At 40.5% G+C, this 20285-nt stretch overlaps 1 protein-coding gene across 1 annotated transcript in view; it reads left to right on the forward strand.

Annotated features, from left to right (window-relative positions):
* The first annotated feature begins 400 nt into the window (after positions 1-400).
* Positions 401-20285, forward strand: part of COL6A2 (collagen type VI alpha 2 chain) — a 30581-nt gene continuing 10696 nt past the window's right edge. The window contains exons 1-19 of the mRNA XM_075283776.1: positions 401-563; positions 5318-5412; positions 6191-6816; positions 9580-9600; positions 10593-10658; positions 11083-11136; positions 11219-11263; positions 11364-11390; positions 11480-11506; positions 11594-11638; positions 14182-14235; positions 17470-17532; positions 17792-17854; positions 18309-18398; positions 18503-18565; positions 18657-18719; positions 18886-18948; positions 19807-19869; positions 20153-20203. Coding sequence (XP_075139877.1) covers positions 5325-5412; positions 6191-6816; positions 9580-9600; positions 10593-10658; positions 11083-11136; positions 11219-11263; positions 11364-11390; positions 11480-11506; positions 11594-11638; positions 14182-14235; positions 17470-17532; positions 17792-17854; positions 18309-18398; positions 18503-18565; positions 18657-18719; positions 18886-18948; positions 19807-19869; positions 20153-20203 — 1572 coding nt within the window. The 5' untranslated portion in view covers positions 401-563; positions 5318-5324. The remainder of the gene's footprint in view (positions 564-5317; positions 5413-6190; positions 6817-9579; positions 9601-10592; positions 10659-11082; positions 11137-11218; positions 11264-11363; positions 11391-11479; positions 11507-11593; positions 11639-14181; positions 14236-17469; positions 17533-17791; positions 17855-18308; positions 18399-18502; positions 18566-18656; positions 18720-18885; positions 18949-19806; positions 19870-20152; positions 20204-20285) is intronic.

Consider the following 20285-nt stretch of genomic DNA (forward strand, 5'->3'; position numbering starts at 1 on the left):
AAAAAAGTTGCACAAAATTATTTATGTGCATTTCTTACATAGGAAATATTTAAGCACCAGTACTGGCAAATGTCCACATAGAAACTGGGGTATGCTGTGACTTATAGTCCTACAACCACTTCATAGCTAAAGAGTAACAACCCAGTGTAGAGACAGTCTCTTATTTCATATTTCTAAGAAATTGAATGAATTGTGGTATAACAATATGATTTTTTCTCATGAAAATAACGATTTGGTGGAAAATCTGTGGAAGATCAGACACATTCCCATAGCATGAAGCACTGCAGTGACCTCCACACCCTTCAGTGGATCCACAGTGCCACCCAGTGGTAAGTGCTGGCATGATGCTTCCATATAACTTGCAAGGACTGGAAGGGGCTGAACCAAACTTGGGCAGAAAAAAATTTAGAGAGATAGAAGGAGCTTGGGTGTAGGAAGGAAACTTTTCTGTCCTGAGAAGAAGGTCCCATCTCAAGCATCAGCTTCTCTCTCACTACAAAGAATGCCCAGGTCCAGCTAGAAGTGACAATATAGAAAACATTAGCTTTGTTCCTACCTTTAAGGTAAGATTTTTCATGTTTTATGGCAAATGTAGGGGTTTGCTTTGGAACATCAGCAGGGATCAGCCCAATACTGTAATGCTATACTGGATTCCTTTGGCATGGTTATAGTTAACAGAATCAGGTATGCATATCATAAGGAAATTGGGTTGAAATTTGCAGATTTTGGCCAGACATTGAACATATTGGACCGATTATCCTAGCTGGCCATATACACACCATCCCTATTGTAGCCATATAAAACTTTCCTATTCCCTGTAATGGAGACTTTACTAACTATCATAACTTAACTTATAGATTGATATTGATGCTTTTCCAGTCTGATGGAATTGATGACCATTAGTTATATTGTTTGGATCCTAAAGATCTAAAAAAGATTCTCCATGTATAAAACCAAAAATAACAGATTTGATATATTTTATTATTCGAAGGGGATGACCCAATCTGAAGAGATCCTATGCTAAGAAACATTTCCATGTTGTTTATTGTGTGTTAGTTTGTATATAATCTCTTATGTGTGAGATATAACTAATTACATTAAATTGTATCATTTACAAAATATTTGTAATTTCCATATATTTCCAATTGTAGGCTACTTTAGTGTTGCATTGTATGGCAGACCCATCTATTCTATGAAAAAAAGTTATATTGATGGTCTATAATCCCAGATGCTATACTAGGCTACACTAGGCTAGTTCTGCATGCTGTGACTATCTAGGAGTTGTGGTACTACAATTACCAGGAAACGTTGGGATTTGCTGAACCTCAGGATAGGACCATTGGGCTATGATGTGCAATAATTTGTCTGACACTGTCACACCTGTGACATGAGTATAGCATACAGCAAATGAGTCACAACTATATTTTTGTATGCATTGCTAATGTGTTTGTATATATGTTTATCCATATGTATTAAGCTTCAAATGAATCGACAGATATTACTGATATAATGTAATTGGTGCACATTGTCAGTAGCCGTGACTGCAGCTGTTCAGAGTACACTGTTTCGTTATGGGGATCAAGATAGGTGGGAATAATTTTCCCAATTCTGGACTGCATGTACTAATGGCCATGTAATGTGTTATATGGTCAGACATCACCAGCAACACATTATTATACCGCACATGCCCCATGGCATACATTATGGCTTTGTAAACATGGCACAAACTGACATCGGCAGAGATTGCTCTACTGGGTAGACCCTTGGTCATAAGAGAATGGTAACACAATGTGATGACTGTGCAGTGGTGATAATACTATCAAATGCATCAGGGATTTACTCTAGAACAGCAAAGAGTTTGTATTCTTCTACTACATCCGATTTTAGAATACCCTACCGTTGTGTGTATGCAGCACCTACTTACATATATCTTCCCCATGGTTACAGACTACAAACAAACCCTGTGTGTAGTCGGATCTTGTAGTCACGTCTTAATCTCCTCCCTCTGACAGTACATGAGGAAGCACTAGGAAGAGTAACACACGACTACAGGATCAGACAGGGCTGTCTCTAACCATGGCAACACATAGGCCTGCAGAGTAGCTGTAGACAAAAAATGGTGTTACACAGTATTATATGAGAAACTATCATCAAAGAAAGATCAATTCTCATTGCTTTATCATGTGTACAGAGTATTTCAGGAATGGTTTACACATGCCAGGGAAGAAGAGGGCAACTACATAATCTAAAAAATACACGGAAAAATGCTAATATGTGCAATAGCATCGCTGTATAAGAAATGCAATTCCTGGGACCCATGCTGATCTAGAAAGAAAGTGTCAAACTCTCTGCATAGTTCCTCTACTGTAATACAGCTTTATTAAAGTCATGCAGTTTATAATACAGTCCGTAGACAAGAGAGGTGCTGTTAGGGTTAGTTCACACGGGGGCAAGGAGGTGGATTTTGACCTCAAAATCCGCCTCCATACAATGGTGGTCTATGGAGACCACTAGCGTTCTTTTTTCTACTAGCGGCATGTTGCCGCTAGCGGAAAAAAGATGCGAACTGCCCTTTCTTCAGGCAAATTCCGCGGCTCGCCGAGCCATGGCTTCCGCCTGGCGGCAGCAACCTCTGGGGTTGGCCCATTTATTTGAGCCGACTCCGGAGGGGAAAGCCGCAACCGTGACGGTCATGGCAGGCGGGTTTTGACCCGAGAGTGACGCGGCTCCCCGCCAAAATCCGCCCCACCGCTCCCCGTGTGAACGAGCCCTATGGGAAACCAAAATTGTAAGGGGGTTATCTAGCTTTCAGAGGCATAACTTGAAGCTCCAGAACCCCAAAAATCAATAACAAGGTCCCTACCTACCTTGTGCCCTGGCATATTTTATGTGTCAATGGTACTTTTGCTGCCCCCTCAGGGTTCAGGGCCCAGTAGCCACTGCTACCTCTGCACCGCCTATAACAAAGCCCCTGATAGCACTGTAACAGGATGTTTGTCAAATCCCATGGATTAGGAAGCGATGGCATATCCTGGTGGGAAAACCATTTTAACACCTAAAGACCATATGATATAGTATTACATCATGGATAGGTAATAGTACATCATATTGACAAGAGCTGTACCCTGACCGTTACTGCTGACCGGGCATTTAAGTGGTTAGAGAGAGTGGGGCTGCCAATTACTCCACCCATGTGGCCTAGCAATGGCCCCTAGATCTTAGTACACCTATTAGGCCCTTCTGGAGAATGCCAAATACACTGCAAAAAGTGTGTGTGTGTATATATATATATATATATATATATATATATATATATATATATATGCTGTATATATATATGCTGTATATATATACATACAAATAAATACACATACAGTAATTGGGGGGGGGGGAAACAACTATAGCAACAAAAACTTTTACTGTTTTTTGTGCAAAGGTATCAAAACATTAAAAAAATATGTATTAATTTGGTATCATTATACTGATCAGCACAAGTTTTCATTACATTTATATTGCACAGTAACTACCAAAAAACCCAAAACTTACATAAACAAGTTGCTTTTTGTTCCCTTGTTCTGAAGGCCATAATAGGCTGTATTCTTAAATGGCCTGCCCTCCTGCTTCCTCTCCCCTCCATTTCCAGGGACTGAGCTCAGGATTGCATTGTATCTTGTTATCTCTGGATTAACATGTCCAGATAACAGAGGCAGTGATCAAGTACTGTACTAGCACTTTTCAGGGCTCAGCACTTGAGAGCACTTTGCAGAGAAAGAGGAGAAAATACATGTGGCTGAAAACAGTGTGTGAGTCATCAGCCCAACCAGAGAGGTGGTCTGTAACCTAGGCAACAAGCTGTTAATGCCCAGGAGGCATATTTAGCTATATCTGAGAAAGAAAGCACAATAGATAAAGAAATGTATTGGGTAAAACAATCCCGTACGCTTAAAGAGGACCTTTTTCCTCCTGGGGCGCATGCGGTGTAATAAACCACTAGAAAGCTGACAGTGCGCTGAATTCAGTGCACTATTGGCTTTCACGTTCTGTGCCCCTGGTGAAGAGCTATCGGTGCCGGTACGGTACATAGTTCTTCGCTGTCAGAAGGGTGCTTCTGACAGTCAGTCAGGAATGCCCTTTTGCACAGTAGCGTCTATTGCGCTGTACTGTGAGAGGGGGCGTTGCTTTACCTCCCAGCGATGACGTTGAGCGGTGAGGAACACCCCACCAGTTCTCGTCTATGGATGAGTACTATCAGGAGGGGAGGGAGTCTTTCCTCACCGCTCTCACATTACAGCGCTATAGACATTGCTGTGAAGAAGGGCTTTTCTGACTGACTGTCAGAAACGCCCTTCTGACAGTGAAGAGCTATGGTACTGGTACCGATAGATCTTCACTATGGGCACAGAACGTGAAAGCCGATAGTGCGCTGAATTCAGCGCACTGTCGGCTTTCTAGCGGTGTAATACACTGCATATGACCCAGGAGGTGAAAGGTCCACTTTAAGCTACAAGTCTGAATATGATCCAAAAGATGGGAATACCATTTAAGGGGTTGAAAAAGCAGTATTAGGAAAAGTACCTACAAGGCTTCCATGGGAGATCATAACTGTAGCTTTATGTGCGGCCACCAATCCACATTCTTTCCTCATTTAAATGATTTTTACAGAATTTTGATATTAACAACCTATATTTAGTATAGGTGATCCATATCAGATGGAAATAAGCCCAACACATCAGCAGACGCAGTGCCAGCAATAACACAGAGCCGGTACATAGTGTACTGAGCTGTACTGAGCTGGAAACAGACTGCTCCATACACTATGTAGAGGCCAAACCAGGTTACTGCAGCTCAGTTGAGCCAGTACACAATGTGCAGAGCCGCTCCGTACACTGTGTATATACTAGTTCCCACTATTAGTTGATTTGTTCGGGTGTCAGTCGTGGGACAAATTAGCAATATCAAAAACGTGGAAATCCATTTTTATGTCAATATTTGGAAATCCCCTCCTAAAGCCAATGATAGGGCATAGGCTGTGCTGGCCGTTTGTGGACTCTGTCTCCCATTCTGTTTGAAGTATGTGGAGAGAAAAGTCCTGCAAGCCAATTTTGGGTGGAAATCTGGCAGACCCTATTATAGTCTATGGGGCTTGTGGGTTTCCAAGAGTAAACACTTTTTAAGCAGATCCAAAGAACGGAAACACAAACGCTAGTGTGAACCTAACAATAATGCTATAAAAAACCCCTCAGAATAAAGAACACCTAAATCATACATTGCTGTGTCCTGATATCTATTATATGATATATCTGTGTATCTTTTATAGAGTGGCCATGGCCCAGCTACAAGTGCTGTGTTTGCTGCTCTGCTTTGCCTTCGGTTTCATATCAGCCCAGAATGATGAGCTAAAGACGTGTGAAGGTAACCTGAAAGTATACCTAATGTTATATCAGTACCCCTCAGTACCAGTTTGATGTGGTACCAATGGAAATGCAACTGCACTTGGGATAGAAAAAGACCCTAAAATGTTAAATAACCACACAAGCCTATGCATGATCAAAATCCAAACTTTCGAAATCAAAACTTTACACCCCCAGGACTGAGATCGTAGATGCCCAGGTGGTGGACCCTTCAAGTTCATTGCCCTTGACTTTCTGCACTGAATGCTTTCCCGCCCGCTCCTCTGCCCAGAACGATTGCTCCTGATTGGATGCTAGGGAGATGCTGGGGGCCACCTCCTGGGTACTTGTGATCTTGGCACTTGGAGCATTGAGATGGGGGTTTATCAGTTATACGACCTGCATGACCCTCACCCCACATATGTTTAAAATTGTTCTCCAGAGGCATAACATGAAGTTTCTGGGATCCAATGTAAATTCTGTACCTAGCCCCCCAACTATAATGTATCCTTTAAGGTACTGGTCTCCTCATAATAGGAAGAGACTCATCATTGGTCCTCTAAGGTTCTTGGGCCTCACCCTTTGCACCACTTCCAGTTATGCCCCTGCTGCGCCATATAGCGCCATCTGCAGTTTTGAGGGGTCAAAACTGGTGACATTAAAACCTATTCATTTGCAGAACATTTTATGGTCTGCTTCCATTTTTGGGATATTTTTTATATTGTATGAAGGGGAACATAAGACATATGGGATTTTCCTCACTCTTCTACATTGACGTTATCTGTGAACATTTCTTGTAGATAAGGCCAAATGTCCCATCAATGTGTACTTCCTCATTGACACATCTGAGAGTATCATTCTTCAGACCTCTCCCATCCAGAACTTGCTGGATTTAATGAAGAGATTCATTCCTGCCTTCCTGGCCAAGTTAGAGAATGAGGCCTACCTAGATCAGGTGACTCTGAACTGGCAGTATGCAGGTCTCCATTTCTCAGATGAGGTCCAGGTCTACAGCCAGTTCACCACTGACAAGAATGAATACATTGCAAAGTTACGAGGAGTCCAGTATATCGGACGAGGTACCTTTACAGATTGTGCCATCTCTAACATGACCGCACAGATAAAGGCACATACGGCAAATCAGGTCTCTCAAGGTGGTCGTGAGCCGGTGAATTTTGCCATAGTGATCACTGATGGTCACGTGACTGGTAATCCCTGTGGAGGAGTGAAGACACAGGCAGACAGAGCACAACTCGCTGGAATCAAACTATTCTCGGTAGCCGCAAGTCGCGATGTTTACGAATCTGGTCTACGGGAGATTGCTAATATGCCACACGAGCTGTTCAGGAACGCTTACTCCGTCACCAGTCCTGATAACCAAATCGAGATTGATACGAGGACCATTGATAAAATCATTCAAGTTATGGTAAGCGGAAAAAAAAGGATAAAGATTCACTATATTAAAATGTAATATTAAGGATATCTCAGTCAAACAAGTCTGACAACTGGGTGTTACCAGTGGGGGGTGGGTTCCTATACTGTCTGACACTGCCCGAATAGAGCCGACTGTGGTAACATCTTCCTATGACATGGAGAATAGCAATGCCCAATTGTTGATTTATTCATACATTTTTAGGAGAAATAACAGAGGGACAGCATGATGGAATATTGCAGAAAAAGATTCTCCAGATGTGAAAAAAATGCAAAAAATATACTGTACTAAAACACAAGTTATGAGTAGTGGCAAGTCCACTTTGGATGGCTGCAGGTTAGAAGCTAGAACCCGAAAATTTTGTAGTCCTTAGACATGGTCAAAGACAAGGCTAGCACAAAATAATGAAATCATAAGATTGTATAATTCCTTTGATTTATATTATTGCTCTCAGACACTGCTTTACTGACAGTGGTTACCCCCTAGGATCGGTGATCAGTAGAGAGTCTGAACACTGGGAACCCAACTGATCGCAAAAACTGAGGTTCCAGGTCCCATGGTGGGATGAAAAGTGGTCTTGTATACATGCTGCCGCTCCATTCAAAGTCTATGAACCTAACCAATTACTATGGCTCCATTCAAGTGGGAGACATGAAGTCCTCATTCTATTGATGATGTGCTTACAGAATTTGGGTATCTTTGTCAGTCCCATTGAATATGAATGGAGCTACAGCAAGTAGGCAAGGCAACTGCTTCATCTAAGCCACAATTCCCACAAACCATTTGGGTTCCCCAGTGTTTGAACCCGCAGTAATCAAAAATGTGTTATCTATAGGTGACAAATACTTATTATGTGACAGCCCAATCCAGTCATGTCATGACTGCTGGTAACCCTGGTATCACATTCCTCTAGGAATTAGTCATCTGGTAATCGGTAAGACAGTCCTAAACCGAATGTTTCTCACCCATCTGCATTTAGCAATGGAGAAGTTGGAAAGTGAATTTAAACCTCAGTTGTAAAAAAAATTTTGGAGTAAGCTAGACATGTGGACACGTCTAAATGTAAAGAGTGGATGTCAAGGCACTAAGTTACCCCTCATTCACAGCCAACTTACCCCTCAAGTCGGTGTGTTGGCTGGTAAAGCCAGCCAAAACAGTATGCTGGGATAGAGACTAGTAGTAATACAGTCATCTATACTGCTAGGAGTCCCTGCCTCCCAGAGACATAGTGCCCTGTACTATAATCACTATGAGACAGTATATCAGTGAGAGACAGGGACTCCTAACATCTTAGATAATTCTACTTCTTGGAGACCCTCTGCCGTCATACTATTCTGGCTGGTAAATCCGGCCAACACACGAACCGAGTTTCATGGCTGATACTCGGTTGCGTGAATGCAGGGATACTCTCAACTATAGATAAGTTTCATCTTCCAATAAGGATGTGGCTTCAGATGTATGGCCTCTATATACAGAAATTAATAGGAGTTATTAGAATGTCTGAACGTAAGACCACCTTGAGGTCCAACTAAGATTACTATTTGACAAGATTTATGATCAAAGAACCCTATTTAGATGTTTTCCATGTATCAATGTAAAATAAAACATTATAAACTTTTTTCAACATCATTATTTACTACATTTACACAATAAGCTAAAAATATTTTGTCACTTCTTAATATGGACACAGAAACAGCCCATAATGGTGATTAGCATTACATACAAAGAAACCTCACATCATATTCTTGCAAAAAAACTAGCTTGAAAAAAACTCATAATACCACATGGAAAAAGCACAAGCTAATACAAGAAAACAATAATCCAGCCAATATATAAAAAATTATCAAATATTTTATTACACATTAGATAACAGATTAATATTAAAAACAATAATGTACAGCAGGGCAGATGGATTTAAGCCAAAAGACATACACAAATAGACACACAGAATAAAGAACGTGGGTTCTTATGCTAGACCATATAAGATGAATAAAGGTAAATATAGTAGCATAGAATAACACTTGTATAAGTATAGCAAGGCTACATTAATACCAACAATAAAATACTGTTGGCAAAAAACCCCTCCAAAAATATGTCCCTATAAATGTATATCTATATACTGATATTTTGTAATTATAGCATAAATAGCTGAGGACATATAGGAGGAGGCAAATAAAATATGTAAAGTGTGAGGTAAACTACATGGATATTGCTCCCATCAATAAGAATATAGATTACATATATAATCACACTACAATGCAGCCAAAGCTATATACATACGGAATACAAATAGCTCCTATAAGGCAATAAGCCAAATACCTGAAGTCATGTCTCCAAATGGTAAAGGTCAGCTAGCAGCCACGATAAAGTACTGACAGTTAGGTAGACGGACCACCCCATAATGGTGATTAGTCCTATGGATTCGGGCTAATCCAAGAATGGATCTGTGGCAGAGCAAACTGCAAATCCATAGCGGAAACTTAAGACTCAGCCTTGAATCTCTGTTGTGGCATTTCTTCTAAATTTTTAAGCTTCAAAAATCAGCCATATGAACGTGGTCTTACTGGTACCATGACTCTAAAAATGGTTTTAAGAACTAGCGTTTGGGGGTATATAATGATTTATGCGTTCTGTTATGCTTATGTATATACTGTATTTATATATGAATATTACGTTACCTTTTTAACTACATTGATCTATGAATGTCTTAAGATTAACTTATCTAATTAAATATGTGTGTTTCTTTTTTCTCTGTAGAAACATGAAGCTTACGGAGAGGTATGTAAACTCCCACCTACATGTCATTTTTTTGTCTTCTATTAGAATTTTCACTGGATACTAGATCATAGCATAGCATAGTATGAAGCATGTATCACAACACTAGCAGATAACAAGCATTCAAGAAAATAGGAACTCACCAGTAGATGACTGGAACAGAATAATGGTGGGAATCAAAGGATAAAGCGAATGGATGATGGTGACAGAAGTCAGTGATGGAACAAATAGATGAGGGGTCTTGTATAGTGAACAGATGAACAATCAGACAGGAACTGAACCTGACTTTAATTTTTCCTGAATCTTTCCCACCATTTATTCCTAAATGCTGACCTTAACAAAAAACACCCCCAACCCTTTCTATCCATAATGCAAATCCTAATATGCAATGCTAACTGGAACACAAACTAAGCAAACCTGAATAACAAGCAGTTAGATTCCAGCAGGAAAATAGAAAATAATCAAACAACACAAGAATTTAGAACTGAAAGAAACCACTAGAACTAATAATACTCCAAACACTCCCTTAGGTTAAGGCTCCACATTATGGAAATGCAGCGTTTTCTGGGGTCTGTGTGCTTTCTGCATGGTCTCCGCACAAGTCACATAAACGTAGATCATGAAGTACTTTTATGTCCGCATGTTCCTTGCAGACACCGCATCGAAAGCACATGGACCCCATTATAGTCTATGGGGTCCGTGTGCTGTCATAAGCTCACCGCTTGCCAATGCGTTCGGTAGTCCGTTCAGAGGGGTCCCCATGCGGACTTCCCCGAACGGATTACCAAACACAGATGTGAACCAGGTCTAAGAAAATTGGTTCAAAACATGTATGTGGCTAAAGACATAGGGATGTGTCAAAGCTAAGAATCTTAGACAGTGAACTGTGATCTAGATGGAATATACATAAGTATAAATGTAACTGTAATCCTAATGGTTATTATTCCATTTGCCTAGTATACACTTCTAAATACACAATGTTTCCTCTCTTGCAGTGTTACAGACTGAGTTGTCTGCAGCTTCCCGGACCTCCTGGTTCAGCTGGTCAGAGAGGACAGAAGGTAAGTGACATTGACCGAACCTCGATTTACACTTCTATTTATAACTAATGCTGCCCAGATCATGCTCCAAGATGTCCTATAGATACCTTAACATGTATATAGCCCAAGTAACTCAAGTGTATGGGACTGAGCTTATGGCACCATTGGCAGCTGCTACAATGTATTTGGAGCTGTGTAGTCCTGGAGCAGCTCCGGGAAACAGCTGATCGGGAATTGGGGGTTGGACCCTCGATGATCTGTTGATGATCTATGCTAAAGATCAAGTAGTAAAGACGTGTACAGACATCTACTATTGATAACCTATCCTTAGCATAAGTCGTCACTAGTGAAGTCATGTACTAACCCTTTTACAATAAGTTACTGTGTATAGAACACAATGTAGAATATTATTGTACTCTCTTACTAAAACATGACTCTATTTCAGGGTGCTAAAGGTAATGCCGGTGAACCCGGAGCTGTTGGTCAGAAAGGTCGGCAGGTGAGTGGCGTCACTTTCTATATCGTATGTTCTTTGCATCATTTTTTATTTAAAGATCTTACATTCTAATATTTTATTTTAGGGAGATCCTGGAATTGAGGGACCAATCGGATACCCTGGACCTAAGGTGCGTAGTAGTATTCAGACGTAGCACATAGCCAATAAGCTGTATCTACACATGTCCGTCAAGTAATCCTACATATAACCACTTCTCTCTTCTATTTTAGGGTGGTCCTGGTGCTAAAGGTGAAAAGGTACAGTAACTGCTTCATCTCTAGAAGGTTGTATTTGATGTGATATGAATATTTTTTCTTCCATTAACATATTTTTTTTTTTATCCTAGGGAGATTTTGGTGCAGATGGAAGAAGAGTAAGTTGGGTTTCTAACATTTCTATATTCATGTCTGGAGAGATGGAGTGAATTGTAAAGTAACCGCTGTATTTCTGTCTATGCCAGGGGTTACCCGGTGTTCATGGAAGAAATGGCACAGATGGACAGAAGGTAAGGAGATAAAATGGCGTTAAACTGATGTATGATAGTTACATATTGAGAATAGTATCAGTGCACTGCCGCATACAGGTATAGGAAAAGGTTAGACTGTTTTATTTCCAGACTATGGTTAAGGTCAGATTAAAGTGTTTTGCACTATATACTATTATGGCATATCTACAATCTATGTAGTAATGGACTGATAGGCAGAGATGCCATTCTTAGTACCCCCACCAATTTGTAGAGATCCTATGACCCCCAACTGCTAGTTGTCACATCCAGGTGGTCTATGAATGGCAGGATGGCCACAAATTGACACAGCTCTCGTCATTCAGTTCTGCAATAAATAACTAAGGTGGGAAAATCCCTATAAAGACCATTGCCCCTATATATAGGTCCCTAGACTTGTCTATCCTCTAATCTATAGTCTCTACAGCCTGTTAACTTTTGCTAGGAGCTTTTGGTGACATCCATGTTGCGTTATTACAATAATTATAGTAAAAAATAGTGTTTTCTGACATTATTTCATAGTTACATAGTAGATGAGGTTGGATAAAGACATTAGTCCATCAAGTCCAACCTATAACCCTACAGTCCCTACAGTGTTGATCCAGAGGAAGACAAAAAACCCCATGAGGCTCATGCCAATTACCCCATTTCAGGGGAAAAAATATCTTCCCGACACCAAATCTGTCATTCAGTATAGAAACCCTGGATCAACGTGTCCGAAAAATCTAGAATCCATAACCTGTTATATTGTTCTCTTCAAGAAAGGCATCCAGGCCCTCTTTGAACATTTTTAATGAATCCGCCATCACCACTTCCCGGGGCAGAGACTTCCAGAGCCTCGCTGTTCTTACTGTGAAGAATCCCCTTCTATGTTTCTGGTGAACCTTTCTCTCCTCCAGACGTAGAGGATGTCCTCTTGTCACTGTCACTGGCCTAGGAGTAAAAATATCCTTAGAAAGTTCTTTGTATTGTCCCTTCCTGTATTTGTACATTGTTATTAGATCTCCCCGTAGACGTCTTTTCTCTAAACTGAATAACCCCAAGTTTGTTAATCTATCTTTGTACTCCAGTCCACCCATTCCCCTAATCATTTTGGTTGCTGGTCTTGGCACTTTTCCAAGTTCACCTATGTCTTTCTTGTATATCAGCGCCCAAAATTGCGCACAATATTCTATGTGTGGCCGTACCAGTGATTTGTATAGAGGCATAACTATGTCCTTGTCATGAGAATCTAGACCTCTTTTGATGCATCCCATAATTTTATTTGCCTTGGCAGCAGCTGCCTGGCACTGGTCACTAAAGGTAAGCTTGCTGTCCACCAAAATCCCTAAGTCTTTTTCATTGACAGTCTTACCCAGTAATTTACTATTTAGTACATAGTCATACGTTTTATTATGTCGACCAAAGTGTATTACCTTACATTTGTCAACATTAAACTTCATTTGCCAAGTCTCCGCCCATGCTTCCAGTTTCCTTAGATCCCCTTGTAATATTCTACTATCCTCCTCATTATTGATTACCCTACAAAGTTTAGTATCATCTGCAAATATGGACACCCTGCTCTGTAATATGGACCTCTGCTCTGTAAACCCTCTACCAGGTCATTAATAAAGATATTAAACAAGAGAGGACCTAGTACTGACCCCTGTGGCACCCCACTGGTGACTGTGACCCCCTAATACTGACCCCTGTGGCACCCCACTGGTGACTATGACCCCCTAATACTGACCCCTGTGGCACCCCACTGGTGACTGTGGCCCCCTAATACTGACCCCTGTGGCACCCCACTGGTGACTGTGGCCCAGTCTGAATATTTACCATTAACAAGTACCGTCTGTTTCCTATCTGTGAGCCAGTTGCTAACCCAAAAGCATATGTTTTCCCCCAGTCCCAACATTCTCATTTTGCATACCAACCGTTTAGGTGGAACAGTATCAAAAGCCTTTGAAAAGTCCATTTTTGTAATTTTCTGATCAATTTATGTAGTTACAACCAAACGTGTGATGATCAATAACAAATTCCCAAATCTATAAGTAATGTAAGACCCTGTGGTGAGCCCTGCCATTGCTACCAGGCATCCCTCCCTGTGTAAAGTCAGGTCTCCGCTCCAGATTCCTATCCTATGGATCTCATGGTAGAAAACCAAAGAAGAGCTTCAGCTTTCCGCTGGATGTTTAGTCGCTGACTAACCGCAGACACAATGCGGCTGTATCAGAAATCATGGGATGATCAAGCAGGACGCTTCTTCTTTCAGAGATGATCACTGCCACCCATTAAAAACAATGGGATTCATATTCAGGATGGAATTGAAAGCGGATATCAAGGCAGAATCTGCCTTACAATCAGCTCCAGATTCCTCTATGTGAACATAACCTTAGTTGATCACCCTGGAAAGATTCTTCTGAAGGTTGGCTGTAAATGGCACCCGTTCTTTCTCCTTCAGTAATGTTTAATGTGGTGCTTTAATCTCTCAATATTTCTGTACAATTAATAATAAGAATGAATAATAATGGGATGATAAATACTCTATCTGTCTCTATCTCTAGGGTAAAAGAGGTCGCATTGGTGCTCCTGGATGTAAAGGAGATCCTGGAGACAAGGTAAGATTTCCCTGTAGTACTGAGGATCTTATAGAGGTAGCGTAAATCAATATTGTCATAGAGTGCCCAAATAAGTAGAGTCATATTGTTTCCAAACGAGCAGTATTATATAGTATACTGATACTTAACATTATACAGTGCCCTTATAGAGAGCGTCATACACTGCCCTGATGGATTGGGAATGTATTGTTCTAATTTATAGTGTCAAACAAATTTCAGATGGTTGGTCAGAGAAATAGGATATACCATGTCCAGATAGTGACTAGATTTAGTGTTCAGGTAAAAAGTTGCACACAGTAACAATGGCGCCCAGCTGTGTCCAGTACTTGACTGGATAGTAACTTACTGTACAATACCCTGGTGTAAAGTGTTATACTGTGCACAGATGACTGGTAGCATACTGTTATGTGCCCAGACAAACGGACACTTGCAGTCACTTGATGGTGGTTTCATATAGTGAACAGACAAAAAGCAACATATAGCGCTGTCCAAAGGTTTCAGGCAGGTATGCTTATAATGCTGCCAAGTAAGAACACTTTTAGTACTGGAAGTGTTAATAGGTTATTTTTGTCAATTAATAAAATGAAGTGAATGAATAAAAGAGAAATCTAATACCAATCAATATTTGGAGGAAGTGATGATATGGCCCCCACAGATCTCAACATCATTCAGTCTGTCTGGGACCACATGAAGAGAAAGACGGACTTGTGGAACAACCTCCCTGCTGAGTTCTGCAAAAACTGTCTTCATGTGTATCTAGAAGAATTGATTCTGTTTTGGAAGCCAAAAGCAGTCATGCCAAATATAGATGGGATTTAGATTTCTCTTTTGTTCATTCACTTCTTTTTTTAATTGACAAAAATAAAATATTTCTGAAAGCAGGCTTTTGTTTTGTAGTATTTATTCCACACCCGCCTAAAACATTTGCAGGGCCTACATGAGTAGCATGATACAGTGCCAAATTTTTAGACTCATACAGATTTCAAAAGCATTGTGTAAATGGTGCTCAGATACTAATATATGAGGTATCCAAATAAATATATTACATACAGAGTCAATACATAACGTACTAAAGCATTGCAAATAGCAGCAAGGTAATTGGGGTAACCCGTGCTTAAATATATAGATCATACAGTTCCCACTGCATGCAGTTCCAAGATGGATAAGGACATCCCATACCTTGTAGAATAATGTCATGCTGAGCTCAGATAAAATGTATACAGTACCCTGTTACCCTATAAAAATAGTGCATGCAGTATGCAGATATACATTGCCCAGACAAATAGCAGTGTACCATGTCCATATGGATAGTACATACTATACAATGCTTAGCACTTTCCTATGCCCAGGTGACAAGTGGCATACAGTGCCCAGTTGACAAGTGGCATACAGTGGCCAGCTGACAAGTGGCATACAATGCCCAGGTGACATGTGGCATACAGTGCCCAGGTGACAAGTGGCATACAGTGTCCAGGTGACAAGTGGCATACAGTGCCCAGGTGACAAGTGGCATACAGTGCCCAGGTGACAAGTGGCATACAGTGGCCAGGTGACAAGTGGCATACAGTGCCCAGGTGACAAGTGGCATACAGTGGCCAGGTGACAAGTGGCATACAGTGCCCAGGTGACAAGTGGCATACAGTGGCCAGGTGACTAGTGGCATACAGTGCCCAGGTGACAAGTGGTATACATGCCTAGAGAATGAATGAAGTATGCTGCTGAATAGTGTCAGACAGTTCCCAGATAAATTGAAATTTCACCCAAAATGGTGGCTACAAAACCTAGAAAAAATACACAAATGTTATTATTGATGTCCCGGTACATACCGCTTACAGTAAATGTGATAGAAATTGCCAAAAAATCATAAAAATATGATACAAGTAACTTTTAACTAGTGTGACGTGGTACCCTTTAGAATAGTCTTATACAGTAACTTTTTGAATAGTGTCATTTGGTAATTTATTGAATAGTCTAATACAGTATCTTTTCGGATGGTGTAATGTAGTACCTTGTTGAATAGTCTTAAGTTTTGAATAGTGTCACATGGTACCTTGTGAACAGTTTTATCCAGTAACTTTTTGAATAGAGTCATGTATTACCTTGTTGAATAGTCAAATATTAACATTTTGAATATTGTCATATGAAAAACTGTTGAATCGTCTTACAAAGTAACTTTTTGAACAATGTCACTTAGTAACCTATTGAATATCTAATACAGTATCTTTTTGAATGGTGTAATGTGGTACCCTGTTGAACAGTCTTATACAGTAACTTTTTGAATACTGTCATGTGGTACCCTATTAAATAGTCTAATGTAGTATCTTTTTGAATGGTGGAATGTGGTACTGTTAAGGAATTGCTAGGACAGCAATTCCCCAGTAGCTGTTGAACCCTGGGACAGGACACAAGAGACAGTGAGCCCTAAGCTGAAGCCCCCAACTGACCCTTCCTATTGCCAGGCCCTATCCTACTTAATAGGCAGCAACCACGAAGACAGTCCCTTCCTGGATATGTGAAACACAAAACGGAGACAAGACGGACAACAACAAAGAGAGGTCAGCTAGCCAAGGGTCAGTAACAGTCAAGCGATGCAGTGCCAAATCAGAGTCCAAAGAATAGTCAGTGAGGAAAACCTTTTTGAATAGTGTCATGTTGTACCCTGTTGAATAATCATCATTTCCCATACATACATACCAAGACCAGATAATAACGCATATAATGTGCAGGTAAATAGCAAGGTACGGTATCAAGATAGTTACCCATCTATGCGGCTCAAACACTAGCTAGTTTAATACAACATGAAGTACCCAGTGGATAGTAACTTACAGTACCCTGATGGGAAATGCCATGTAGTGCCCAGGTTATACTATGCCCATATGAATAATGTATACAGTGCTCAGATGAATCACCCACTTAGTGCCAGCCCTTCATACTCTTCTTATAGTACCAGGGTTGTCCAATACTATAACATAGATTGCAAAGTAAAAAATAAAACCTGAATTTAGCTGATATGTTTTGGCTACTGCTGACAACACTTATGCCAGCAAGCTACCACTTAAAGTTAACCCATGAGTATTAGCTACAAGTGATCGACATATGATAATAGATTAACCCATTAATGCCATATCACCATTTACAGACCATTGTTTTTATCAATTTTAAATCGATCTGTTATTTCTGGCATCGCTGAGTGCAGTTGTAGCTCATGGGAAATATTTCTCATTTATTTGTCAGGGTCCTGATGGCTATCCAGGAGATGCAGGAGACAGAGGAGAAGATGGAGATCGCGGTATTAAGGTACGTGACCAGCGCAATCTAGAATTATTATACAGCATTTTGTCAGATTCAGATGTCCTAGTAACTTACCTGACTGTAGCCGGGGACACAACTTGCAGGACTTTTCTCTCCACCTATTCTAATTAAGCGGAAACGGGGGAGGGGGGACAGATTCCCCGAATATTAGTTTGAGCCTAGTGTTACTTGTCATTTACATATTATTCATTATGGAATAGGCTTATGTACACCTAATCAAATGTCTGTATTATTTTCATTTTAGGGAGACCCTGGCCGACCTGGAAGTAACGGACCCCCTGGGGCTTTTGGAGAGAAAGGAAATAAGGTAATAAACATGGAAACACATTCTGAAATGTGAAATCTGATCTACACATTGATCATTTAGGATAATCCTGGTAGGATGTCTGTGCTTTTCTACGGATCCAAAATATGCAAGTAAAACGTCACAAGAAAATATTATTGGGCATCTGTTTTTGGCATCCTTTGAATGGATGTAAAAAACGTGATCTGAATAGAGTCTTAGTATTGAAAATGACTAGTAAATTTTTTCTTCGATGCTTTGGTAATGGTGACTTGGCGCTACGATAATACAAATGGAAGAAAACGTTCCATCTCTACAAATATCAACAAAGGCCGAGGAATCTGGGGCATCAGATTTCTATTTCTATATATGATGTAATGATATTCCTTACTTACTTCTTCTCAGTCTTACTTGCCTCTTGGTCTGTCCATCTATCATGCATCAATTGACCAATATGTATTTTGTTTTATGTTGTTAGGGTCCTGCAGGAAATGTTGGCGCCCCCGGATCTCCAGGTGTGAAAGGTAACAAAGGTGGACCCGGAGTTCAAGGACCAAAAGGGGAGCCAGTAAGAGCTGTTATTTTACTAGATTATATCTTATTATGGTCTTTCATAAGTCATTTTATTCTTTTGGATTCTTGGGCACTTTTTTACAATATGTTTCCATTTAGGGTCGTAGAGGAGATCCTGGTAACAAAGGAAGTGCAGGAACTGATGGTTCCAAAGGAGAGAAGGTAAAGAGATTGGCGTCTTTGTGACTTGTTAATAATAGTTACAAGAATGCCCATTCATTATTTACTAACTTGTTGCTTTTCTTGTATTTAGGGGGATCCAGGACCAGAGGGTCCTCGAGGTCTTGGTGGAGAAGCCGGTGTGAAAGGAGGACGGGTAAAATCTGCATGATTATTGGAGATTTCCTTTGCTCTATAGTCATCAGTGATATAGTGTTGGTGGGATGATATATTCATTCGTGATCAGGCCTAATGTGATGGGCATGCTTTGTATAACCTTAGTAATTATGTAATCACTCATTGACCCAATATTGTTCCTAAAGGGTGATCGTGGAGCCCCAGGCCCAAGAGGAGCTCAAGGACCAGCTGGAGTACCTGGTAGAAATGTAAGTTTACCAATTATCTGTATCATTTACCTAACAGTATAGGACTACCCCTGGCCCAAAACAGGGTACACACTTGCTTTCTCTTAGGGATTCCCGCTTATTGATCCTCTACCATATTACCACCATTACCCCAATACTTTATAGTACATTATCTCTTGGGCGTATAGCGATATTTCCTCACTAACACCACCTGCCACCCATGGGTTAAGCTAATTTTTGGCATCAAAGGATATGCTCACACTCAGAAGATTTGTTGCAGAAATTTTTGTGACTGAAAGCCATTTCCATATTTGAGTATATGGAAAGATTTCTGATTTGGGCCCTATAAGACACCGCGGCTCATAGATTGTCTGGCCCTTGGCGGATCAGGTGGCCACCAGGCTGGAAGGGAAGCCGCATCATGGTGGCACCAATAACTGTGTACACAGCACTTATTGAGCCCTGTGTATACCACAGAGTTAACAGAGTTAGATGGTGACCACCTAGACGTATATTGTCAATGGGTGGTCAGCATTTGGCTACAGAAGACCTATTATGGGGTTTAGTAATATAAAAACGTAACACAATGTTTTATGATGTGAGTAACATGCAGGAATAAGCTGAATGAGGACCCTTAAAATTCAAGAACAAGCAAATGTACAATGATGCAGGTTGGAAAGTCCAACCTCTACAGACAAATTCCCCGTTGCCTGTTCTGTTCTCGTAGGTCTCTCCCCGCTCGCCTGCTGCAGCGCGCCACTCCACAAGCTGCTCATCTTTCTTATTTTTGCTTTTACATAGAATATAATAGGCATACAATTTCTATTTGGTTCAAAATTGCCGATAATCCAGTTATTAATGTCTTTGCTTTCTTTTCAGGGGTCAAGAGGAGACCCAGGTGATATGGGAGAAAGAGGGAGCCCAGGACTACCAGGACCTAAGGTGACTAAGTTACTTAAGATTTTCTTCCTTCTGGAGGAGAGCTAATTAGCATATTTGTTTCCTCACAAAACATTACTTAGAAGAATAAACCAGTTGGATCTCTTCAATGGGAACCAGAACCCACTAGATTTAGGTTTCTCACTAAAATTATTCTTATAATGAATAGTTTGTAACCTATTTGCGTTTTGAAATCTTACACAATTGTCTCTAAAATTGGATATAGAATTTCTTGTATGTATACGCCAATTATGGATGGAATTAATAGTATGCTGTTTTCTTACAGGGAGACAGAGGGAGACCTGGCATTAGTTACCCAGGACCACGTGGTCCTTCAGTGAGTATGATCTAGTTTAGGAAAAATTGGATGTTGAATTAGTTGCAGATAATTATTGACTTTTTTATATATATTTTTCTAG

Source organism: Leptodactylus fuscus, chromosome 8, assembly GCF_031893055.1.
Source record: "Leptodactylus fuscus isolate aLepFus1 chromosome 8, aLepFus1.hap2, whole genome shotgun sequence".
Taxonomy (NCBI): Eukaryota; Metazoa; Chordata; class Amphibia; order Anura; family Leptodactylidae; genus Leptodactylus; species Leptodactylus fuscus.